The sequence below is a fragment of the Haemaphysalis longicornis genome, unplaced genomic scaffold, assembly GCF_048455015.1.
Source record: "Haemaphysalis longicornis isolate Haplotype H1 unplaced genomic scaffold, Haemaphysalis longicornis Haplotype H1 scaffold_1, whole genome shotgun sequence".
NCBI classification, from domain to species: Eukaryota; Metazoa; Arthropoda; class Arachnida; order Ixodida; family Ixodidae; genus Haemaphysalis; species Haemaphysalis longicornis.
Window position 1 is genome coordinate 339,944,054 of NW_027526203.1, and position 26,610 is coordinate 339,970,663.

Genomic DNA, 26,610 nt, shown 5'->3' on the forward strand with positions numbered 1-26,610 from the left:
TATTCCATAGCGAGAAACGAAATTCACAGGCTTTTCAGGATTACTCCTTTCGTCAGCAGCAACGAGTTGTGAGTTGTTATTCGGAAAGTTATAGTTAGTTCTAAATTACCCAAACATTAAGAATGGTTAGGCTAAGTGCGTAAAATATATACATATCTATGTAAAATCTTATATAGATGTGCAGGAAGCTCCACTTGAGACTTTAAGGCAACAAAGTAGCAACAGCAAAATACCCGATTCATCTAAAACCCTTCTCTTTCCACTGCTTATTTCCCCTATTCATCTTCTTCTTTCTTCAACAAAGTAATAAAGTAGGAACGATACTATGGTGACAGTGGTGTACTCTTTTCATTTCGTTACTCTCACGATGCTTCGAAACTACAACGCAGCAACTTCCGGCATTATGACTGAATAAAATCGCTTGCTTCCCCATGTACAGCATGCTGAGCTGCCGTGCATCATAAAGTGTGACCATAAAATTGAGACCATAAAGTATGGTCTCAATTCATTAAGTATGACCTTGTACGAGTAACGAGCGTCACCTTCTTTCTTAAACTGTTAATGATTTAGCTTCTGTTATTCCTGAAAATGTGTCTGTGCGTTTGTTCGCGGATGATTGCGTCATTTTTAAGCAAATTTCCTCACCGTGTGATCATGTGGCTTTACAAGATGCACTTATCGCTATCGATAACTGGTGTCAGAACGGGGGCATGCAGTTAAACACTAAAAAAACTGTGCTTCTGCGCATCACCAGGAAGCTAAGTCCTAGTCAATTCCACTATACTCTAAGAGGCACTAACATAAATAATGTAGACAAATATAAGTACTTGGGGGTCACTCTCACAAGCAAATTAACTTGGTCGACCCACATAACTGACATTACCACTTCTGCATTACGTAAGCTATGGTTTCTAAAAAGAAAACTAGCATCTGCACCCTCGCGTACTAAAATTCTAGCCTATAATGTATGTGTTCGTTCTAAGCTTGAGTATGCTTCCATTATCTGGGATCCGCATACCAAGAAAGATATTATGAATCTGGAACGTATTAACAGAAAGGCTGTAAGGTTTATTTTTGGCAAATATCGTAGGTTTGATTCCCCGACCACCTTAATACAATTAAACGACATTTCTACTTTAGAAGCTCGGAGAAAGTTCAGTCGTCTTTTCTTTCTTTACAATTGTTTGTGTGGTATTGTTAAAATTGATCTCCCTGACTGTGTTAAACCGCTATCAGTACGACGTACTCGTCATGGTCATGAACATGCTCTAACCCCAATTTTTGCCCGAACAAATGCTTTCAAATATAGTTTTTTTCCTAGAACTGTCGATGACTGGAATTGTTTGCCGTGTGACATCTTTCATTCTAATAGGTTTCTTGGTGACCTTGAGCGTCACCTTCTTTCTTAAACTTTTGTTTCTTTTGTATTGTTGTCTATTGTTTTCTACAATTATGTTTTGATATATCCACTCCTGCTTGGGCCAGCACATTGGCCTGCAGTATTGTGAAATAAAATAAATAATAAATAAATAAGCAGACTTGCAGAGTCCCCTGGCGCGATTACAGGGGCTCCATTTCGTCTCCCTTCACTTTCTGCAGGCGGTGGCAAGACGGGAACGACAGCAGCCGACTCCTCCAAGCTGTTCAGTGCAGCACAAAGCTTTTCGGCTCTGCACTTGCGACCTTTCGCCCTGGGATCACTCACGTGCGACCTGCGGGTGGGCGCCGTGAAGCCGTGGCTGTTTGCAGACACGGTCGCGCCCCCTACACCTTCTGGGCCATCTCCGTCGCACCCGCCGCCACCGGGCCTGCAACCGTCGTCCACGACTGCTTCCAGCCCAGGAGCCACGCAGGGGCCCTTGGGCTTAACCGGCGCGGCACCTACTTCGCCACCGCCGTCCCAGGTTGCCAAGCCCTCTAACCGGCACGCACTTAGCCCGTCCTGTAGCCAGCCCGGATCTGGGGGTCTCATATCTACAATGGTGCGACTTGTTTCCAAACTTCGAGAAGCATCCTACTTAATGCGCTTACTGATGTGCACGGTAAAAAAAAAAAAAAAAAAAAGAGGGGGGGGGGGGTGTGGGGAGGACGCAGAAAAACAGACAAAGTGGAGTCCCACGTTCTCAGCGTTTTCCAAGTCTGTGACTGCTTTATTTGAAAGGGTTGCGCTGGGGACTTTGCACAGAAACGGACACGCATACACTGACAAGAAACGTACACTTTGTCTTGAAGACGGCGTTGTCTTCAAGACAACTGGTACGTTTTTTTTTGCATCTGTTACTGTGAAATGTTCCCAGCGCAACCCTTTGAAATGATGTTCCACGGACTAGCCCGACACCAAGCTTTACTATGAGCCCTCCTGAGCGCATTCAATGGTACTAACAAGAAATCAGCTCGCTATCAGCGTCTATCAGTACAACGTGTGCTATGTCGAGCGCTAAATTTGCCTTGGAGACTTTGGGGAGCCCGCTGTAGATGGCTGTTCAAGCTCCTGACCACATCGGCTAACTTAAAACATGTGGCAATGCTCAGAATGGTCTTTCCTTGACTATAACTCTATTCGCGCGCTTTAAGGAGCTGGTGTTCAGAATTATGCACACTTATTACAAAAGAAGAAGAATGGTGTAATTTTGGAGCCTATGAGCAATTTCTTATTTTGAAGGAAATAACAAAGAACAACATTTACGTACTGCTACAGAAACTACTGTGTCTTTCACTTACAATATTACGGCCTAAGCTTGACCAGGACAAGATGACACAGTAAATATTGCAAATGATGCCCAACTTAAAATTGGTGTGCAGTTTTCAGGGTCCACCTAATCCTTGGGTCTATCATCCAACCCCTTTAAATTGTGCACGCACAGGCAACGGGGTTCTATCAAACAGATTTACAATTAACGAGAGCCGAAAACGATTGCATTTGTGTTAGATCGGAAACGCAATTGCGCCCTTGTTCTGGCATAAGCATGCGTTCACATCACTCCTGCTAAACCTATGTCAGAATACACTAGGAATCAAAAAGCAGTTAAGCTTCTCTGATGGCGCAACCAAAAAATCAAATATTGTGCGTAATGGAATAAATCTTCTGCACTAGGACCCTCCTCCATCGTGACCATCCTTGGTCCGAGAGGACCAGTGAGGTTCTCCCCGCTCCTTCTTAGGCACCCCTCGTTGATGTGTCACAAAAAGTAAGAACAAATTGCGATATTTAGATAGATTACAGTGCCGTTAATAGAATGCATACCACTCGCAGCAGAAGCAGCAGCAGTTTATTGACGCAGAAAATTCCAAAAGTGTGAGAACGGGTACCGCCATCTCATACATGATCCCGCACTACGATTTACAACACCACGAATCTCGAATGGTGTGACTGGATTAGAGAAGCTTGTCCAAACATTTTTTATAAAAAAATACTGTAAAGTAGAGATGTGTGTATGCAAAATAAACATATGTGGCACCCGTTTCTGCATACATGTTGTTAAAAAGACGCTACCTCTTTCTGCTACTTATCAAAAGTTATGTGGGCAAACTTAGTCCCCGTAAGTGTTACAAAACAAGTCGTCTCAGTACCGCCTACGGCATGTTTTGTTTCAGTTTTGATTTGGGCAAAGCTTTCGCCTTGGTGCGCAAGTCTCTTCAAAGGGTTGATGCAAGCGACCGCTTCCGTTACTACTTAGCGCCAGCTTATATGAATCAGTTAGCCTGTGGCGGCTATTAGCCCAATCGATTGCGCTGGCCGCTGGCTGTAAACTTTACGGATGACCACTCTGGTTCGGGGATTTTCTACACCTTCTCCTAGGGGGCGGCAACGCACGGGAGTGGCCGGCTGGTGCGTATTCAATGGTACTAACCTGACTTTTTACGCATTGAGACCTGCGCTTTACATCATGAAACATTATAGAAAAAGTGGAGGATAAATGCCATCTTTAGTTAATTATTTATAAGCAAGCAAGACCCGTTTATGGTTGAAAAAAGCCGGAAGAGAAAGTGTCATCTTTGAGATTTACAAAAAATTTCCTCTGTAGAGTCCCATCAATAGTATTAGTTTGGATTCTCCACAGCGTGAATAAGGCTGCAAGTAGGATCCGTATCAGCACAGACCAACTGCATATCATTATTAGTATATGCCTCAGTGGATGCTGCTGTCTTTTACAAACAATTTTTAAAACATTCGGTTGGTTGGTTAGGCCTTAGCGGAACTGTCTTACAGATAGTCGCCTTCACGTAGTCAAACTTGAGGAATGACGAGGCCCGAAATATGAGTTTACTGAACAAAAATTGGTATGTTCTGTCACATCACCCAACGCTAAATGTCACATTTTGCACAATGAAAACTTACAGCGCAGACGACATTATTCGAGTCAGCCCGTCGGCTAGGCTTCTCCATGGGCTTACTTTGAGCTTTTGATCCCTATAAGGAGCCAGCCGTTCAAGTGCGCTGTGCTGAAGCCGATAACCGATTAAGAGTGTCTGACAACAATGGGTGCCTTGAAGCTCGTTTTGCCGTCGAGTATATTTACCCTTGTACCATGGTAGCGAAGAAAAGCACCGAAAGTTTTGTTCGCAGCCACGCTATTGTAAAAATCCGCTGCTTTCAGCGGAGAGGCCATCGAAGCGAGAGTTTTGTGATCCGCCTAAATACACCCTGCAACACGATTTTCAACTTTTTCGAAATCTTAAATGCATGCAGAACGTAGTCAATCAACACACCCAGTGCTTAGATGATGGGGTTACAAGTACCTTTGCCAAAATTACTGCTCTATGCCAATCAGATAACTTAAAAACTTGCTCAAAAGATTTTTCTCTTTTTCCCGGTCCTGGTGTTTTAGGACCGCTTGAATTACGTCATTACAGCGGTGCAGCGGCTGTTGGCCAGCTTTCTTTCAGTTACAATAATAAGCGTATTCCATGGCCACTTTTTTAATAAACCCACAAAAGCAAAGCAGAAACTGGAGGTGTATGTGCTGTGAAGAGAAAATCACGCAGTGCCGTTCCGCGCTGGTGATAACTATAACTTTCGTAGTGCTTCCAGACACGAAGGAAAAAGTGGAAGCGTTTATCGGAAGTGTTTCAGAGTCCCTTTCAGAGGCAGCCACTGAGAGAGTTTAAACAGTGCACTACATTCTCAACGCGCGCGTTCTTTCTGTTTCGAGCGCGCGTTCTGTTGCGCGCGTTCTTACGCTGCCGTTCCATTGCTTTGCGTGCGTGAGTGTGCGCTGAGCGCCCCGTTCGCGCAGGCGCCGTGCAGCCGGCTGGAGCTGGGGCCCCGGCTGAGCCCTCAGGCGCTGTCGGCGGGCCTGCTGTCAGCGGCGGCGGCGCACCACCACCACCACCACCACCTGCACCACCTGCACCAGCTGCACCACCCGCTGTCAGACGTGTACTCGTGCCTCAAGTGCGACAAGATGTTCTCCACCGCGCACGGACTCGAGGTGCACGCGCGGCGCTCGCATAGCGGCAAGCGGCCCTTCGCCTGCGAGCTCTGCAACAAGACTTTCGGCCACGAAGTCAGCCTCAGCCAGCACCGGGCCGTGCACACGTCCGAGCGTACTTTCGAGTGCAAGCAGTGCGGCAAGACGTTCAAGCGCTCCTCTACGCTCTCCACGCACCTGCTCATCCACTCGGACACGCGGCCCTACCCGTGCGAGTACTGCGGCAAGCGCTTCCACCAGAAGTCCGATATGAAGAAGCACACCTACATACACACCGGTGAGTCTCACGCGCCCCGTGCACGGGCTCGACGCCCTTCAGTGGGACAAGAAAAAAGTACTTAGGAAAGTCTTATTTAAAGCGTTGGGCGCGGTTGGTCGGCAATCTCCCGCAAAAGGTACGAGTTTGGTTACCTCAATGCTATGACTGTTTACCTTCTCTGCTTTCGACGAGGTTGCATGTCGCGAATGTTCAATGCATGTCGCGAATGTTCGCGAATGGAGAACACAATTAATCTGCCTTTGCATCCTAGCGACCTTGAATCAGCGTATAAATTGTAAAAGCTTGACGTCTCTTCAATGGGAAGGGTGGGTTTCATTTTGTGTATCTTGTTTTCCTTTCGTTAATACTTAAGGCCTGTGGACTTCTTTCATTGTGTTCTTAATAGCTGAATGAGTCCCTCAACATAGCTGTCAAACTAAGGAGAAGTAAACTTTATTAGGACCACACAACACTGTTATTTTCTTGTTGCTAGTCGCCGAGCCACGGGAGGGCTCCTAGGTCCAGAAGCCCCAGGGTTGTAGCGGCCAGGCCGGGGCGATTGACCAGGTGAATCTGGTCGGTTAAGTCCGAGCTGGCCAGCATACCTGTCCACTGCTCGAGGGTAGGGGAGGGAATGGCAGGGAGGTTAGGAGCAATCCCAGGCCACGTGGAAAATGGGGATAGACCTTATTTGCAGGTTGCCTGCTGTCGAACTAAGAATAGTATTTGAATTGTCTTGCAATGTAGGAGACTCCAAATGAGGGAAGAAATCTTAACACTTGTGTTGTGATGCTTGCGTACATCCTGAGATCACTCCATCGCACGTCGTACGCTCTTCGGAGACTTTATTTCCAACGTTTCGACCTGAGACAGGTCTTCCTCAGGAATATATATGTCTGGGACGAGGGATTCCATAAGAACACACATCAAAGATGCAGTCCTTATTGCCAGTGCTATTAGGCTACTTGTAGGTGCTAGGTGCTTTATAGCACCGAATGGGGTGACTGTCATTGTTGTATAATACAGGAATAAAGAAATCAATGTCGAGAAAAAATCCGCCGTGATCGCAAGCGGGATTCCGATCACGCCGGATTTTTTAAAGGTCATAAATATGTCTGCATTAGGTACGTCATCTAGCGCTTTGTGCAGCTACCCATCAACTTTGGGGATCAGTTTCGCATATTTTTGCGTTGTTCACGTGTATCATAATGCAAGTTTTATGCTGCGTTTTCCGGTAACTCGGTACATCTATCAAGAACCAGTTTGCCTATCAAGAGCCAGTCGTGCGAGCGTGTGTGCGCGCGTGCACGCGCACGCACATCTGTTTCTGCTTTTGTGCGCACACGCCGAATCCATGAGTTCATTTTTTTTTTGTGTCCTCACCGATTCCTCCCACAAAGGTCTTCACCGCGGAGCTATTCACTCCTGCACCTATTTTTCTTAACCACCTTAAGGTTGCTGTGAACAGAACAATGGCTGTTGATACCTGAAGAGCGAATCCCGAAAAAAGACGGAGGCAAGGGAGAATAGCATGAGATGGCACGAGATCGTCCTATTGTTCCTTGCCATCAACTTTTAGAGTTCTGTACCTGCAAGTTCCAACCTGAACACAATTTCTCTTTGCCTCTCCAAAATAGGCGCTGCACAAATTTGAACAACAAAAAGAAAGCATTTTAACACCAAAGTGTTTTATTCCGGGATCTACCAAGATCTGACTGCCGCCATATCCGTCGCGGAAATTACATCGCCAGATAAAGTTACGTTGACGCGGCGGCGCCAGGATTCGAGCCGGGGACTCCGTCGCCGCAAACGGGAGGTGATAGACGCTTTACCCGCTGCGCTATGAGCTGAAGCGCTTGATGATGTGTGAACGCGCCATATATCCTTCCTATTACCTGCTCCATTTAGGTGGTGCTGCCGTCTAAGAGAAATGAAGCGAAGTAGTGCATCACGATTCTAATGAACGCCGATAGTTGGCGCCAGCTGAGCTCGTCGCAACGCAACCGTCTGCCGTACACTCCACGGAAAACGAACGCGGTGGTCGCACATTTGCCAAAGCGACGCGCCAGCAGGTCGTCGCTCGCCTAGCACACGCACAAGACAGCCCCGCAAATCCTGCTCTTTCGCTGCAGCGGACCGTGACTTCAGCAAACGATTCGCTGGTAACCCGTTCGGTTTCGTTCGCATGGTTTGCGAGCGCGTTGGGTTTCATTCGGGTTTACGCAGTGCACCGGCGCGTGCAGTCCAGTGTCTAATGTTGATGCGTCTGACGGTGTCACACCCACGAAATATAAACAGCGATGTGCAAGTTCATATCGATGCAGAATAAACATTAAACTGATCCTGTGAAGGCACATTTCACTTTCGTGTTTTACTGATTCCTATGAAAGCGGGATCAACCTCATTTTTTATGTAATCCGGCAACCTGGGGAACCAAGAACAATTAATGGCCTAGCACCAATAAAAAATACCTTATTGCCATCTATAGATATATTTCCATGTGTAACACAAGCCCCCAAAGCCCCGATTTTTTTCTGAATTGCACTAGAATTTTTAACAGAAAGAATGCTTCAGCAACGTAAAAGCGTCACCTGGTCGAGCCCAGCTAGAGACCAGTACATGCAGACATCTCTTTTTCGTACAAGGAAACAAAGGGTTGATAAAACTAGAGTTCTTGGAGTATCAGAGGTGGATTAGGGTTTCGATCAAACACTAAAAGTATATCGGAAGGTGGCCGTACTTTGATACCAGTACAGTCTTGGCACGCCTTTCTTCCGGCGTACATCAGCTAGTTAGCGGGCGCTTAGCCCTCATGCTGGCTATCTCCCTTTGCCTTTGCCTGTGACAGGAATCCTTTGCCAACACTGGGTATGAATCTAAAGCGAAAGCTCTCGCTGAGGCGAAAAAGAAAGAAAGAGCGCCGCCAGAGGCTTTTCTCGCCTGAAGTATGCCTTTTCGGCCTCTTCGCCGTTGTCGGATTCTTCTCATTCTTGCCGGAGAAGGCAGTCGGAAGCAATCTACTCCCGCCATCCGAATAAATATGAGGGTCGAGCACTCCGGGAATAGAATCCCCAGCACACAACGAGATGAGTGAGCACGAGACAATCATATTCAGGCGCCGGCGGCCGCCCGTATTCCCGCCGCTTTAAAGGGCGCTCGGCCGGCAGTATGACGCCCGAGAAGAAAGGAGGCGCGCGAGGAAAATCCCGTCGGAGTTGAGAAAGCGAGGGCCGAGTGAAGGAGTGAAAAGTTTTCTGGCACCCACATCCGCGCCGCCGCCCGTAGCGCGCCGGACGAGATAGCTTTTTCGACGACGACTCAGTGCTGGGAGGGAAGCGCAGTGGTGAAGCCAGCAATGACTGGTTCATTCGAGGGCTCCGTGAATCGGCCAGGCGCCGTGCCACTTTTCGGGAAAGTGCCTCGAAGAAACGGGAGAAAATACCACGCGTGCCATCAACGGCGCAAATGAAACCGGCGTGCGGGCCGGGGCTGAGATGGGAGTGGTGACAAGGCTGGCAGTGTATCCGCGCTTTTTGCGAGACAGGCAGGGCAATCGCAAGACGGGAAAGCGCTCTACTGCGCTCGCACACGAGGTCACGTTTGAAGCACCCTGGTAGTGGCCAGGGCTAAAATCTTTTCACGGTGCTGTTCATACTGGAACCGGTGCGATAGAGGTATCACGTTGTGCATAGAACCGATCAATTGCTACTTACTTCTCATGAACTAGCATTTGGTTGCAGGATGCAATGGTCTATGCGGTGTAAAATCAGGCCAACGACGTGGGCGAAGGCCGAAAACCACTACAAAGACCTCACAAAGTTCGCGGCTTCAATGAATTAATGAATGAATCTATTGAGTGAAATGTGACTTTATTTTTGATTATGATCCCGTTTCAAGTTAACAATGTGATTGAGTACATGCATATCTTTGCGCCAAATAACCGCGACATACACCCATGACGTCAGCTTAACGGCATAGCGGCTGTTAACATTCGCCCGTCATATATGCTCCCAGAGCATTGAAAAAAAAAAGTTTCTCAGACTGAAAGCACTCCTATACGCGGCCAATTTTGCGGATGCATAAAATAAATCACTCAGCAAAGCCTCCCGTGTTTTCCCGTAAATAACTCGTTCGCGCAAATGGTGCATGATGCGCGGCGTAAGCTACGGACCGACGTTAGGCTTAACGTCACGCTTTGAGGCTTAACGTAGTACACCGGCACCTGCAACTCAACGTGCAATTAGTGTGGCATTGCCTGGCATGTCGTAAGGTTCCACTTGTAGGTTACATAACACTAAGACTAAACATAAGATGTTAAACCTAACGTCCCTCTTTCAGGTCTAATCTCGTGATCCAGTGCCATTTGACAAAGTACTCATTGTAGTTAAAGCTGCGAGTACCGGTTGACTTCTTCTGGTCCTTCTTCTTCTTCTTCTTCTTCTTCTTCTTCTTCTTCTTCTTCTTCTTCTTCTTCTTCTTCTTCTTCTTCTTCTTCTTCACCATGATCATCATCGTCGTCGTCGTCGTCATCATCATCATCATGTCTACGCCCACCATAGGGGCGAATTCGTATAGACCGTTCCATCGGGCGAGGGAGAAACGTACTCTCGTACTCAGCGGTTGCGGCGCGCGGCCTCCTTTCCTCCTCTCTGGAGTGGGCGCGCGATCACAGCGGGCCCGCCGCGACTGCTCCTTTGCCTTGACTACGCTTCGTAGGCACCGCGCGTGTGGGTTTACCAATAATTTACGCATTCTTTTAATTACATGTTGCTAATAAATGAGCCAGACTAGCAGCTTGTGAGTTGCACACTTTAAAGCACACAAAAGTTTTGGCAATTTTGTTCTTCTGAGCTCTTACTGTCCTACCTTGGAGTAGTGGCACAAAATTCTTCTACCTTCTTTCCAAACTAAAATGGGTCACTGAAACTTGCCTGTGCCGCAGATGGTATTAGTTCCATCCAAAGTTGCTCCGGTCACATTGCGGCATACCCGGCTCCAAGTATTACGTGGGCTGGAGTTGGCGATTTTCACAGTGACTACTACCTCCCTAGGTTGTCCCCTTCCCCTGACAATCTGAGCGGAAGGGGGGAGGGGGCTACTGAAGGGGATTCCACCTCCCTTTTTCCCCCATCCCCGACTCGGGCAAAATAAAATTGTTCACTCACTCACTCCAGCCAAGAGTTCAGTGTATTACCCAAATGGGATGTCTCGTTGCGGGCAACAACAAGCCTAGATAAAACCAACGCAAAAGCGAACGCTTGTCTGGTTGGCCAACGGCAGACGCCTAATAATAAGTTGGCCAACGGCGGAGGCTCTCCAGGAGCTGTGCTGTTCATTTTATTTATGTTGTACATTAGTTGCACGGCTAAATTTTGTTGCAGAGCAGCTTGAAATTCTAAAGAGAGGAAGCTTTGTTTATAGTTGGCGGCAGTGTTGATATATCAATAATATTCAATACAAAATATGTAATATACCAAATATTTACTAAGTCCACCCAAAACTACCTGTATTAAACCCTGAAGGGATGTGAAACCAGAAGTCTGTTACACTGACGTCGACACGCGCTTCTGTTTGTTGCCCATGGGTGCCGAGCGTATCACGGTTAGATCGTTTTAATAAACTTCATTCTTTGCAGTAAAGTGATCAAAATACCCGCTTTACGTGATCCCGGGCACACACACGCAAACCAAAAAAAATTGGGATGAAGTACTGCAAACGTGTTCGACACAGCATCGTTTACCCACCGTGGACCACGCTACCTCGAAGCGAATTTCAGCTCCACCGCGACCTTAAAAGCCGCCAATTTAAGCCAGATGGCTTAAACTGGTCCTATGCAACAACTTTCCCATTTAAAGTATATTACGGAAAAGAACGTACAACGTGCTACAACGAAAAATTAACCGAGCCGCCGTAGGCGCCTATGCGCCGCGGAGCATACGCCCAAGCCAGCAAACCGGCCAGCTACGAGAGGGCGCTGCGCACGCAAGATGGCGGCGCCCTCGTTGGAACGGTCTATACCATGACTTGTATTCAATGGCATCGTATACGACCTTCTAACAGACGTTAGGCCTAAGCCACCTAAAAAAAGCAATAAATAAATAAATAAATAAATAAATAAATAAATAAATACCGCCTGTGTGTGTACTCTGAAGCTTAGCAAAGTGTTACATAGCCACAAAGTACCACTTACCCGCAGGGTAGTATAGGACATTTTATAAGCCGGAACGTATTCCGTTGTTGGCACAGCCAAACTATCTGTCGTCCTTTTTTTACTGCGCGGTGACGGGGCGCGAATTTCATCCCACTGGCAATTTTACACCACTGAAAATGTCTTATAATTTAGTATTATAGGTAATAAGCAATAACGGATTTAAACGAATGGCAAGACTCCACCATATTTGTAGCATCAAAGGGTTCATATAAACTATTATGCTAAAATGATTTTTAGGTCACATATTGAAAAACACATTGCACCACTCTTGTCCATTATGGTAAAACTTCAACGCCACAAAGTTTTATGTCTTGTTGCAAAAACAGCTCGTACGTGTGCTGAATCGCCATTTAAAAGTGATTTTAATTGAATACATCATGCCGTTGTGCCGCGATACATTCTTTTTTCCTTGCGGGAACGTGATGTAGTTAGAGCTTGTTGGAACATTGAAGCGAGAAGACTGCCTCTGTACCTTTTGGGGGCGAAGCCCCATCGGGCTGGTGCGGTTGGCGTCTCCTGCCGTCGTCGTAATCATCGTCTCATGTAGTCCCGATACTAAAGCACCGGGAAACTCGTTTACGCCTCGCGCTAGAACGTTACGGGTACTAAAAAAAAATCACGCCATATCCACGGAATGAATGATGATAAGTGGGGCGAAGCTCGAGAGGGGGAGATCATCGGTAACCGTAACTCTCCCGTGAAAGTTCGCCCATTACATCATTAAGAAAGACGTAAGACTGTGTGCGTACATTGTACAAATCAACTTTTATTTTCGGAGTTAATGCTCCCAGGCCCAGACCTGGTGAAAGACCCCGCGCCATCGAGGACTACCCCGCACCTCCACCACAATTTGTCACGTAGGATGGGACACAACGGTAAAGAAAGAACTTTTATTTAGGGCGAACTTGTGCCCGAACAAGACGAGAGGAAACGAGCAAAGGTCCTTGCGTCTCGTTCGATCTCCGAGAACGACTGCCTGCGTTCGTGGCGTGATCTCTTGCGTGATCTCCCCCTCGCAGTGCACGTGCGCTCGCGCCTCCGTTGGCGAACACAGACAAGCTCGCGCTCCCGGTGCCGAGTTTGCGCTGCCGGTTGCAGCCGGTTCTTGCGCGTGCAACGCAGCCCACTTTGCGACATCCCCGAAAGCATGCGGCGGTCACGTACCACGAGACACAAGGGATGGACAGACCCATGACTTAAGGAGCTTCGCCCCTAAAACACCGGGACACTCGTTTACGCCTCGCGCTGGAGGGCTCCGTCACGCGTTCTAAAAAAACACGTGCTGGGACACTCGTTAACGCCTAGCGCTTGAGAGCTTCGTGCTTCAAAGACAAGAGACTTTTACAGCAAAGCTATATACCTGTACCCCCCCCCCCCCCAACGAACGGTTTCATCTCCGTTGGCAAAAACGCCAAGGCGCCAAGAATACACTTATACACTGCGTGCTTCGCCCTTTCACAGGTTTCACGTTAGTGGAGATGACCCGGGATTTTTATAAAACGGCACAGCGCATGCACACTTCTACTCCTTGCTCACAAAACTTTGGTTTTCTGGAAGGAAACAAGGCAAAATGTTGACTCCCGGCCGCATATGGGAACAACTCACTGAGATGATTGCCAAATGCTCTGTGGTGGAGTGCAAAATATATCATCTCCTTGATTCACCAGAAAATGCGTTCACCCAAAAATGAGCACAGCAATCAACCGGGGCACCCGCTTAATTATCGAAGTAACTGATATACCGCATGCGTGCTTGCGTTTTCTTTCTTCCAACTTTCTCTGGCCATCGACAATCTGGGCGAGGGGACAGCTGGTACCACTTCAAGTGGTAAAGGAGGCTTAACATTATGCGCTTGAGAGACCCTCGTTACAAAGTTTCCGCTTGTGTTTGTGTCGGAGGTAACCAACGTTTCTAGACCTGTTGCGGACTATTTTACGCCGCCTAGAGTAACGACGGTTGGTAGTGACGAGGGGTGCAGGAAGCTCTGTCTGCATTCTTAAACTCCCAACCACTGGCCAGGAAAACCACCCTCTGCATACACAGGATACCAGCTTGCCCCACGACGTAGTGTTACTGTGGCTACTTGGACATTGTGGGCTGATTGCAAATGTGGTGGCCGACCAAACAGCTTGCGTGGCCCACATCCAGTCTGGCGTCATCGGATCCCCAGCCCATTCACTAGACGTCACACCGCGACACTTACGCGCTTACGCATGGCAGTTACAACTATCAGTATCCACGGACAGATAAAAAAATTGCCAGCCACTAAATAGAAGTGATCCCACCTGCACTTTCCGAATGCCGTGTGGCCTGGGAAAGCGTGAAGAAGCAATTGTCCACCGCATTCGCTTCAACGGGGCTTTCAGCAACCGCTGTACTTGCACAAAACGCGCCGAGTTGCCTCCCCTCACTGTCATGCTTGCAGTGTTCGTGAGGACATTGAACATGTACTGTCCATGTGTGTGTCCCCGTTTTGATACCACACGGCTAACCATGAAGAAAACATTGGGACTGCGTGCTGATGCACCTGTAAAATTTAGCGACGTCATCGGTCCATGGCATTCGACTGCCGTGGTGACACGGACTTCTAGGGCCATGCATGGTGTCATCTCTCCGGGACTCCGGCCTGAATAAAACTCTGTGAACGTTTGCTTTAACTTTATTCCTGTGCGTGTGCTGTGTGTGCGTTCCTGCAGCCGTCAGTTTTTGTGGGCTTATCTGTGTTTGTTAGTGCTTGTGTGCGTTTTTGTCTTCGCTTCTCTGGCCAATTTTGGCCCCTATGATGTCCATATGGAGTAGCAATTAAGCCAAGCTCGCTGCCAGGTATCCCTCACTCCTCGTACAGCCGTCTATAGAGCAGATGACGACTGGCCGACACGCGGTAGCACAAAACTTATGATTCAATTACTGCCCGTAGCTTGATGTGATTAATTATATTTATGGCCTAATGAAACCTTTGCATCACCTATAAACAGAGCTCATAGGTTTACTATTATGAGCTTTTGTGACCGCCAGCAGACGCTTTGTTGAACAGCGTTTATAACCTTTTATTTACTTTTCTCTGCCTGCGCCCACACACTTTCGAAATGCTGATGTCTCGAAGGCCTTTTTATCAAGATGGGCAAAATTACGCATCGACCGAGTCAGCAAGGAATGACTCGAAGGTTTCCGCGCGTAATGAGCAATGCGTGAGCACGAGGTTTCTATGCGTGGGTTCCCCCTAGTCGACAAAACTGCTTCTTCGCGAAATGCCCTTGCACCACGTCTTGTATAACGTGGTCCACATGCAGCTTCTTCGCGTTGGCGCAAGGGTCCACACCGACTACAGAAGTCGGCCTCGGACTGGGTTATCATTGGGATGTTGCATTGAGAATTTCAGGGCCTAATATAAGAGGCTCTTTGCACCGCACGGGGTAAGCCGAGAACCTGTCGAAATAAACGTTTAAAAAATACAGCACGCAGCGGCAGAAATGGGACGCAACGAGCCGACCGTGTGGTAGATATAATCGCATTTTGTTTCTAGGTGTTCTGGGCCTGGGACTTTCTCGGCGTTATTTTCCCACTCTGCTCTATTGCTCTTACTTCCTCCCATCTCCATATACAGTATCTTTTTGACCCACTCGTAATTCCATCAGGTGGATGCGCTGGCGAAACAAGTTGCCAACGTCCTCGAATAACATCACAATTACTGATCCATTCCTCCATTTCCCAACTGCTAATAAAAGTCTAAAAGTCAAATTGCAGGCTAATTTTAGTCTTATTCCTGCATTATATCGCAATTTCTAACACGTAAAATAGGAGGCTTAATTTGAAAAATGTTCGGCCCTTACACCTTAGTTGACCAGCGAAGCTGAAAAGGGGTGGCCAGAGTGTTGGCTTTGAGTTTTATCAAATACGTATATTGAAGTGTTCCTGAACTGTGCTAGGAAATTATGCATTACTTTACGCGCCCCTTTATGCCGAGCAATGAATTGTCGGACACCTTGGGCTTGGTTTTTTCCCTATAGGAATATTTAAAGGCCGCAAGCGGCTTCGCAAAACCAGCATCACCGGAGGGGTGCAATAGGGTTGAGCTAGACGTCGCGGGCCCGATCTTCCTCAGCGTTGGCGGCACGTTGGCCACGGCGGGCGGACTCCCGGCGCTGTTCGCGGCCTGCCAGAACTTCCTTCTCCCCTTGCTCCCTCACACTTGGCGTGTGCGTACCCCACTTCGACGCGGCGATAGTGCAAATACGTAACCAACAAGTGTTACTCCAAGGTGAAAGACCATGACATTCCCTGTCATCTCACTCCTAACTTCTCTCCTATTCGGGGCATGCGCACTGGCTCCTGCGGAGGACCCTCCTGTGCACGAACGGACGTCTCGACTCGGCATATATACAGCTTCGCTGTAAAAAAAACGGGGATACGCCAGTACAACCACAAAAAAGTCTTATCATCGGTTAGGTAAAACTAGAGGCACTAAAACCTTTTTAGTGGCGCTAGGTAAAATTACACGAAGCTGCAAGTTAATAATTCTGCATGTTTAACCCGGCATGCCCATTCACTATCGTTTCCGTTCGTAGATATAAGGTAAAAAGGTGGTGGCTCAGAGCTGGAAAGTACGTGCCTTTATTTTTTAGAAAAACAGGATAAGTATTGGCTGCCAGCTTGGGCACCGCTTATCAACTTGCTTGTACCAGATTGGTTCAAATGGCTCCCAGCGCGAGGCGCTGCTCTTTTTCCGATGACACATTCGTCTCGACCATCGATGCGCTCCATACACCACCAAATCAGCAACCGTCGCAGGTATTTTCAAATTTTCGTGTGTTGCTGGCTGTGTGTTTTTGTTCAACGGTGGAAAAAGGACAGGAGCCAAACTTTCACATCTTTCACATACCTTGGGCAGGAGGGAAAGGACGGGACAAGGCCGAGCAGCAGCCAGATCTCGCCAGTGCGAGGCAATCATTCCTTGCAATCCGACCAACATTTGCAGCGAAATCTCTCAGGAGGAGAGCTTCCGCGAGGCGGCGCGCCGTCGGACTCAATGAGAAGCAAACATCGTGCCGTGCTTCCCTCCGAGGACAGCCTGCTGTGTGCCCTGCCAAGGAGGCTTCTCCCGCGCCGGTTTCGCCGCGCGGAGAAGGAAAACAGCGCCGGCGCGAGAGACAACGCCGCCGAGAGCAGGAATGATGAACCCGGGGGAAAACAAAAGCGGCTGCAAATTGTAGGGAAATCCGATTGTGTGCGTACGCCGTCCGAGAGGGACCTCGGGGAAAAGTGAGGAGGCTCGCGGCCGCGTGGATGCAGGGGAGGAAAGGCTTTAAAATTTGATCAGGCGTCTCGGCCGTTTTCTCGGCGACCCTCTTGCTTGTCGGCCTGGTGGCGGCGGCCCGGAAAGCTCCGCGCAGCCATGCGCGCCCATAGACAATGGCGCGCCAGCGGAGGTGGGGTCGCCCATTAAGAATTCAGTGACCAATTAAGGTCCGGAAAAGTGTGTGCTTGGTGTCTCTCCCTTGCCCGCGCACTCGCCACACCACGTTAGGGGGGCTGCCGTCCCACGCATGCCAGCCACCGCGGAGGGGGAAACTGCCACGCCGAGCCGGCTCTGATTCCCGGGCCCGCCGCGGCACATCCTTTTACTGCAGTCTTCAGACCTGTCGCTCCCGACATGCCGCGGACTCCGTTTAAAACCACCCGCGACGCGCGACGCACTGACGGGCATTCCACTTCAAAAAGTGGGACGGCGTTTGAACAATTGCAAAGGAGGGCTGCCCGGGAGGGGGGAGTCGGGGCAAGCGGCGTGCGCGCGCGCGCGCGAGGGGCTGCGAGAGGCGCGTGCGCGCTTCGCTTTCGAAAGGCGCACACAATAATCGCGGCCGGAAGTCATAGCGGCCCGACCCGAAGCGCACACAAATCCAATTTGGTGGGCCATTTGTCTTGCAATGGCCCCCGGTACCTCGCGCTTCCCTCGGGCGCAGGTTGCTTCCCCGCCGGAGGTTTGAGCGGGTCGTTTAGCCCCTGTGGCACGCGCGGCCCGCGCCGGACTCGGGCTTTTAGCCCCGGTATAAATTATACAGGGGCTCGCCTGGCCCCGATTGCCGCACAGGACGCGCGCACCTTGGAACTCCGGGCGCCGAATTCCGAAATCCTTCTTTGTGAGCCCTCCAAGGTACACACGCCGGGCCTATTTAATAAAAGCCAGTTCGCCGGCCAGAAAGAAAGTGGCGCCCGGGCCGCAGCGGCGCCTGCTCTTGGCGGCCGCTTTAGGGCCCATCGGGCCACTCGCCGGGTGGTTTGTTGTCTCCGACAGCGGAGGAAGCCCCCTAGCTGACTCAAAGCTGAGCCCCACGGAAAATTGCGGCCGAGAATTACGACCCGTGTTCTGTTCCAACCAAATGGATCGCCGCCTGTTTCCGCGGATTTATTCCGCGATTCGGACGCACATACTGTTTTCCTCCACTTTCCTCTGGGCCCTTCGACAACAGCTCTTCTCGTATTTCGGTCTCACCTATCGCCTCTTCCCCCACCATCCTTTTTTTTTTATTTTTCACCCGAAGCCTGTAACCTTGTTATCCCCCATAACTTTTCTCCGACGTGCGGGAACATTGGTAGCGAATCGATACGCCCATATGAGGAAACACAAGTAAGCAGCATGTCAAAGCAGGTTCGATACTTATTTTTCTGCGGCTTTTTTTTTTGTTGTTGTGAATAGTCTGTGGAGGAGTACCCGTGGTACCTCCAAGAGCGTTTTCTCTATCGGGCACCAAATTTTATATTGCACATTTCGCGATAAGTCAACTTCAAACCCTAATCGAGGTTTTCATGCTCCAGATTGCATTCACGAAACAGATGTTTTTAATAACGGGAGAAAATGTAACGCTTGTGGTCTTAATTGTAAAGAGACACTGAAGTGAATTTGTCAGGCTCCCGTTTTTGCTTGTACTGCGTAGACTGGCTCAAATTAGCACACTTTTCATCCTTTATCCGGTTGACAAATCGGTAATTATTTTACAAAGCGCGAAAGAAGAAAAACTGCCATGCGCGGTTTGCGGCGGCCGCACCAACTAAGCTGTGACGTTGAGAGGAGGGGGCACCGTGATTGGACGATGCCCAAGGTTAGCAATCAAACAAGTTTCGGTTTCGGTTTCGGTTCTCTAAAACAACATGTTTGACATCCGATGGCGTCGTTGAATGGGCATTCTCAATATCCCAGTAATCGTAGTACCGCACTTCTGCCATGTTGCCGGCTGTAAAATGCGTAAGATAAGCCTCCCAGGACGGCTTGGAATCGTACCATTCACTAGCTGAGGCCTACGCAGTGCATGAACGCCCTCCACGTCCCCGCAGACGCTCAAATACATGCGCTTTCCCCCCATATTTGGAGCTTTCCTCACTCATGCCCGTATCGTAAAAAGCGTGTTCGCACCAGGCCAAGGGTCTGTTGATTCTGGCCTGTGCCCGCTGCCCGCAAGCAGTCGGTCTTATGGCAACAGCACGCCAACGAGAACTCGCTAGCGCGCCAGTTCCAGCCTGCGCGAGTTCTGTGGACTAGTTCGTGGAGCAATGAACGTTGCGGCCCGAAAAAATATGTACTCAGTATAGAAAACATCGGCGAAAAATGAAAAAGTACCTCATAAAAAAAAAAAGCACGTACCCGCAAGGATTCGAACTTGCGACCGGCTGAACACTTGTGAAGACATACCTAGCGCTCCAGACCACTAAACCGCGCGCGGGGGCTGCCTGACGAATGAAATATAAGGTATATAATGTACAAGCAGTTTACACTTTTATTAAGTTTTAGTATTTCAAGCAGCTTAGGTGACTATTTGTTGTATTGAGCTCGTGCAGTAAGCGTCCCCCGAGTTTCCACAATAGCTCACGTCTAGGAATTGCATTTCGTAGACGGAAAAGCGTTCGCAGGTGCGTAGTCGTGCTGCTGACCGCTGTGCGTGTTCGCCCAGCGCAAAAAAGTGCTTCCCGCACCCTAGGTTTACGCTGTACGGTAAAAATATCAGTTGATTTTATTTCCTTAGTACCTATATTGACTTCGCTGACTTTTCTCCCCCTTCAAGAGGCCTTAAATTTTCCTACTGGCGTACCAGTCAGCGAAGCGTCGCATGTGCGCTCGTGCAGCGCTTGTGTGAAGCGACCTTGACTTGGAGCTAGATACAGTGTACAAACTAACGAAGTAAAGAAAGGCGCATTCTTCCATTCCCAAACGTGTTGTGGCTTAGTTTTAACTGATCGAGCGAACTGCGACGACCCGTCGGCGGCCGGCGGACTAAACGTTGGGCCGACTGACTCGGTGGCGGAAGGTCGTCGAGCCGTGCAGTAGCGCAGCCAATTGCCAGCTCCTCTCCTGCTGACGTCACACGAAAACGTCACAGAAAATGGGCGAGAGTGCAGAGAGGAGGACAGCATTTTCGAATTGATTTTTCTACTAAATAAATTCGCGTAAACGTGCTCAGAGTGGTCGAAACTCGTAATCCCGTATTGTTTACAAATCACTTCAGTGTCCCTTTAAAGGAGCCATGAAGAGAAAACAAAAGTTTGTTTTATTCGAAAGATTAGGTGTTTCATAGTACCCCAAGCGCTTTCCCGGAAGCAAATGATGCTTTATTCACTGATAAATAAGGCAATTTAAGCCAAAATTTTAAATCTCCCGCTAAAATTGAACATTCCATGACGTGTACAATGGCGTCATAGAGCCGGTCCATGAAACAGATACTTAGTATGTCGACTCCATATAGCACCCACACGCGGGAGTCGATCGAGACGGCGGCCATTTTAAAAATACTAGTAAAACCTAGTGCACCCGCAGCCCTAGTCATGGAATCGCCTGATCCGGAGAACAAAACTCTCGCCGAGGAGCTCGGGCTTGCATTTAACAACCTCACACCACAAAAACGCTCAATGCTTCTAAGTGCACGAGCGGCAAGGGTTGTGGGATACGCGGTGGACGGGAAAGCGACCATTCCGCGATAGCCACAACAGACTAACGCCCAGCCGTCGGCACCGCTGCCTCGTCAGCCCCGTCGCGACGGACGAATATAGACTGGTACGTATGTGCCGTATGTTGATTACGGTTAATAATAGTTCAATTTCAGTAGCAGTATCACTTATGCCAGTTGGCCGGTGTCGTGTATGGAAAGCCGTTCGCGCGAGCTCTCTGCTTCGACCAGAAAGATACGAGCGTCAATGCGCGGTGTTTACGGCATTTTTTTCCCCAAGGTCAGAGCGATTTGACGAAGTCGGCAACGAGCGCCAGCATGTTCCAGGAGTGAGCTAACGTAAGGGTCCCTGCCGTAACTGAACAAACTGAAGTTTTCAGTGGTTGTAAACTGGAAACGAGCTCGTAACGACAGCAGCAAACCAACACCATTCGAAACTTACGCGACGACAGGCACTATCTCGTCGCTTCTTGCTGTCCCTTACTCCCCTCGTTTCTATTTTTACCTTTACTGGTTGGCGATATGACGGCCAACCTCCTGTGAAGGGATTACGATACGAAGCAAGGTCGCGGCTGTGCGTGCTGGAACGGTTCGTTGGCCCCGAAGAGCCTCGAACCCGAAAATTCGTCTGCGCGACGGCGAGATGTCGAGCTCGGCCGGCGCGCTAGTTTCGTACGCATTGGCGCACACGCTTGCGAGTTCGTTCGGACCTTCAACCGTTTACTCCACCGTTCTTTGTCATAAAAAGAATGTGCAGTATGTTTCACGGGCATTTAGCTCGCTATGCAAGCTGTAAGCCCTGCCTAACATGCGTTTGCTTTTGCCGGCCTCCGCCAATCGCAGAGCTTAGCCCATGTGACGGCATAGGTTCTGTTGCGGGAAATGAGCTGGTGGGTCGCATGACCATTCCCGTTTTTCCTAATTATGTAGCTTATTTGAGCGAAGTTTGCGTTATAAGTGGTGTCGTTATGGTTCTAACGAGGCAATCTTTCGAATGAACCAAACTTGTGTTTTCTCTTCATGGCTCCTTTAAGCCCACCATAGTCTGAGCACCGATATTTAACCTTTTTGGGATGAACCTATTATAACGAAAAGTAAACAAACTTGCCCAATTCCACTCTACAGAAAATTTTGGGCTTGTTTACGTCAATCATGATTTGAGGGAACATCCGTCTTTCATACCCGGCGTAACAACCGGCTTACAGATACGTACATCTCGCATACCTTGCTACATGCAAATGCGGGTATATTTTGAGCGCAGCCATTCCCTGCTGCGGTACTTCTTTCACGACATCCGCCACGCCTGATAGGGATAGCCGCACCTGTTAGGATACCCGAGGGATAGGTTTTGACTGCTTGCAAGCTTTGGTTTTACAGCAAAGCTAAATGTGGCGCGGATCCCGGGATCTCTCGTGTTCGCGGACATAAATACACGTAGCGCTGGCGTCTAAAGCGCGAACACCGAACAGGAAAGACCATTGACACTTACTTTTTCAAACCATCTACTGTGTGTCAAATTGGTGATTTAACCAGGGCTAGGATTTAATTTAATAATAATAAGCATTTTTTAAAGCAAAAAGGCGAGGGAATGGGCTGCGGCGTTACAGGTAAGATTTCTGTGCACCACCGCGCAGTTACAAAGGGGCGTCCACTAATAAGAACCATCACCGTCCCCTTGCACGCTCTGTAACGAACGAATTCGGCGCTCCTGCTACTTGACCCCAACTATTATTTGCTGCAGTGTGTGTTTCTTTCTTTCACTAATTGAACGCTATTCACACGGCATAACATCTCTCCTGAGACCGGTATTGGGAAGAGGGGGGGAGGGGGGGCGGCATTACCAATGTCTTTAGCCTAGCCCTTTCCCGTTCCAAAAGAAATAAGAACCTACTATTTATAGTTAATGTTGGCAGCACTGGTGCTCATTGACTGAAGGCTACAGACGAAGCCAATGCGGTGTGCTCAGTAGTTTCTCCTCACGTGTTGAATGACCTGCACAGCTCTTTTCGCCTCTCTTTTTCTGTTGCTAGGAGTGGAAGCATGCGCTCTTTGTGTTCAGGGGAAAATGCAGGTGCCTGATTTTCTCTAAAAAGTATAAACGTGTAGATATCGAAATTTTCCGCAGATGCGCGTGCTTTCCCAAATATATATCGCTTGCTATCAATACATCTCCCATTGCACTAACACAATAACTGAGCATGTGAAGGCGCAAACAAGTGGCAGAGTAGTCATATCGCTTAATTCGACTACCAAGTTTATCGGTCCTGCTTAGATTCATAATTTGTACAGCAGAAGATGCCCCAATTCCACGCAGCTTACGGCTGCGCGTTAGAAACGAAGCGCAGGTCTTCCCACCCCGATGCTCCGTTTCCCTCTTTTACGGGGCAGTAAGGGATCGGCAGCCGCGCCCCCCGTGACCCGGGCGGGCAGAGACGAACAGCGGGCGTCCACGGTGCGTGTCGTGCGCCCGGCCGCAGGAGCCTCGAACGTCACCGGGTCGGCTTGACTCATCGCGTGTATCGAGGTTGACGCAGAGTGGCCGCACAGAGACAGAGCGTGGCGTGCCCCAGGTTGTCGGTCGCCGGCGAGCAGGACAAACAACGGGAGTCCAGATCCGTTAACCGGATTACAAGTCGCAATTTGCGCGCGCTCTCTCAACCCCGAGAGCCTCGGGAAAGATTGAATTTCAGCGGCCCTTGGCACTTGATTCAAAGGAGCCTCCCTGCCACCACCGTTCGTTGCCTTGGGGGATTTTGACCGCACACACGACACGCCGAGACAGGGACGGTGCCGCTTCTCCCTCTTTGGCCTTTTGTGCTTGCGCCCCTTGTTCACTTTCTGTCGCCGTCTTTCTCAGGGAGTGTTTGTTTCTGGCGAGCGCGCACCATGCTTTTGGTAGGTCGCCATAGTGACCGGCACCACTTTGTTTGCCCGTCTCTTATGCACGCCGCTTTTGATTGAACCGTGGCTGTGGGAAGAGCTTTTATATTTATGTGCTTTACAAGTTGTTAATTAGGTGTGAAAACTAAATGAAACGTTATTTCGCGCCGCATGGGAAGCGATAAGGCTTCTTGCCGCTAAGGAACAGTGCCAGTGAACCGAGGGGTCCTATTCGATAGGACCCCTCGCCCTATTCGATAGGCTTAGCAGACTGGGACGCGCAAGATGGAGAAATGAGCACAGCGCATGGGCTTTAAATTCAGGAAGCGCGACTAACAAAAAAGAAAGAAAAGGCTAATTGAAGGCTATTTTGCACTAGTTGAAGGATAAACAGATGGTAGTCGATATGGGTCTATTAGGTAGCATTAAGAGTTTACGAACGCTGATGGCCTTAAAAAACCGCAATAAAATCGCTGATGTGCCATCCCGACCCTGCGAAAGCTGATGTCTGGCGAAGCTGTTGCTTACCCCTACGCATTCTTATAGGTGTATGCAGTGCTTATTGCCTTACAGTAATGGTAGTGACAAATCACTCTATGGCCAAGACCAAATCCAAACACGATCTGTACCGTGTGGTTGGTCGATTGGGGTGGTTGTACCATGTGAGTCCGAAGTTGTGTGAGACAAACAGTAAGCAAGCAGTACTTCTTTTCATGTTTCACAGGTTCACCATAAAAGCCACTGACCATAGCCACTGTTGTGTCTTGTTTGTGTCTGAGGCATGCAAAGTGTCTATGTATAGAAGTTCCAGCGTCTGCTTGGATTTTTCGGGATGTTGTAGACTGTCAAGGCTGGCATTCCGTTTCTGGTATTTACACTACAGACATCCGCACAGTCTTTGGAATTGGTCTCTGGCTCCATCATCGGCGAGAATATGCGCTAAGTGGCACTGTGTGAATTCTGGGACTCACATGAAACAAGGAATCCGGGGAAAACGTTGGCCAATAAACCGCTGTGTGTATGGGCTGCTCTGTTGGTATGGTAATTCACATGCCGCTTTGGGACTCGCACGAGGTGAAAAAAAGGCAGGGGAAATGCCGTCCAATGCACCTCTCGGCAACGTTTCACGGATACATCAAGAGACGTAGCCTTTGGGGGTATGTGTTTCTCTATGTTAATGCTGCACTACCACTCTTGGCCTGTTGGTCAATACACTCTGAGAACGTGCGTTGCTCTGGGAGTGTTCACCTCTGTAAATAGCACTGCACACTTAGTTTCGCACTAAACTCTAAACTCTCAGGGTGAGGGTTGGCCAATTTACTCGTCTGCGTGTTTGTGCTACGGCCTTTATTAGGCTTAACCGTAGGTGACCCTAACGTTGTGCCCAAGGATGTGTCAAGAAACGGCAAACTCATTCTACCTCAAGCTGTGGGTACCTGCTAGCGTAGTCAGACCTCAACGCGTAAAGTTAGGCCCAACGTCAGGAAGAAACAGGAGAGAGCGGGACGGTCGCCCTCGTCTGGGTGTTATGTCACGTGATGATAAAGCAAAACACAAGGTACCGTGAATAGAGGCAAGATTTCCCACTTTTCAGCCACATTCGAAGAAGGATAAGCGTGGTGCAGCACATAGTAAATGATTGTGTCGTCGGAGGTAAAGAGCTTCGCTGTAAAACAAATAGCCCTCCTATCATCTGGCGGCATTTCCTTTGTCGCGTATACTGAGTTTCAGCAACTCGACGGAGTGCTTGGAACGCTAGCATCAGTTGCTACAAATCGCTTAAGCTTATTTTCTGCATGATGATTTCCACAACGCGGTGTCCGCTACCTAAGCTGGAAGTCGGCGACGCGGAACGAGACTGGTCTTTTTTTTTGCGCATGGTTGTCAACACCTTTGTACCGTTTTGGAGCTTCAATCACCCTCCCCGAATTCGGTGAGGTCAATGAACAATACATAAACGACATTGTATATTTGCCAAATACACACAGATATTTATTTCCATACACATGGCTGATGGAAATCGTCTACATCGCCATTACGAAAGCGTCATCATATAAGGTCACCAAGAAGGCAGCCAGCATTCTTTGGCTTCTTCACTCTCTACAGCGCCTACGCCGAACCGCCACCGCTCTCGCAAAGAACATGAATAGGATGCGCAAAAAAAGGAACTATTCGACTCGTTCTGGAAAATTACATCAGTGAGGTGTAGCGCTATGAGGGACGTGGTGTTTCCACGAACTTTATTCGGTTAGAAGTTTTGACAACGGCTAAGATACTGGTTAATTGGTGCATTCAAGGGAGGTTGTGGCCATCACTACACTATGCTCTGATGAGGGAATGCGTTACCGGCAATGGTCACGGGGGTCAGGCCATGCACACGTGGATTTCTTTTTTTGAATTCCGGTTGAAATTGTCCGGAACCGGGATTCGAACCATGGTCCTCCTGCACGCGAGGCGGATGCTCTACCTCTACGCCACCGCTTCATTATGCAAGATTACTAGAGGATATTTACAATGGGTCCACAGCTGCCATCATCCTCCATAAGGAGAGCAGTAAAATCCCTATAAGGAAGAGCGTCAGACAAGAAGACACAATCTCTCCAATGTTATTCAAAGCATGTTTACAAGAAGTATTCAGAACAGTGGATTGGGAACCGGTGGGAGTAAGGGTTAATGGAGAATACCTCAGTAACCTCAGATTTGCTGATGACGTTGCCTTGCTAAGTAACCCGGGGGACGAATTGAAAAGCATGCTTACCGCACTGGACAAACAGAGTAGAACCGTGGGCCTGAAAATAATATGCAGAAAACTAAAGAAATGATCAATAACCTCGGGACAGCACAGCGGTTTGAGATAGGTGGCGAGGCAGTGGAAGTGGTAAAGTGGTAAGCGAA

The 26,610-nt window shown here is 48.8% G+C and overlaps 1 protein-coding gene across 1 annotated transcript in view; it reads left to right on the plus strand.

The window, feature by feature from the left end:
- Positions 1 to 26,610, plus strand: part of LOC144152956 (uncharacterized) — a 103,141-nt gene that overhangs the window by 53,510 nt on the left and 23,021 nt on the right. The window contains exons 3-4 of the mRNA XM_077684551.1: positions 1,600 to 1,982; positions 5,238 to 5,709. Coding sequence (XP_077540677.1) covers positions 1,600 to 1,982; positions 5,238 to 5,709 — 855 coding nt within the window. The remainder of the gene's footprint in view (positions 1 to 1,599; positions 1,983 to 5,237; positions 5,710 to 26,610) is intronic.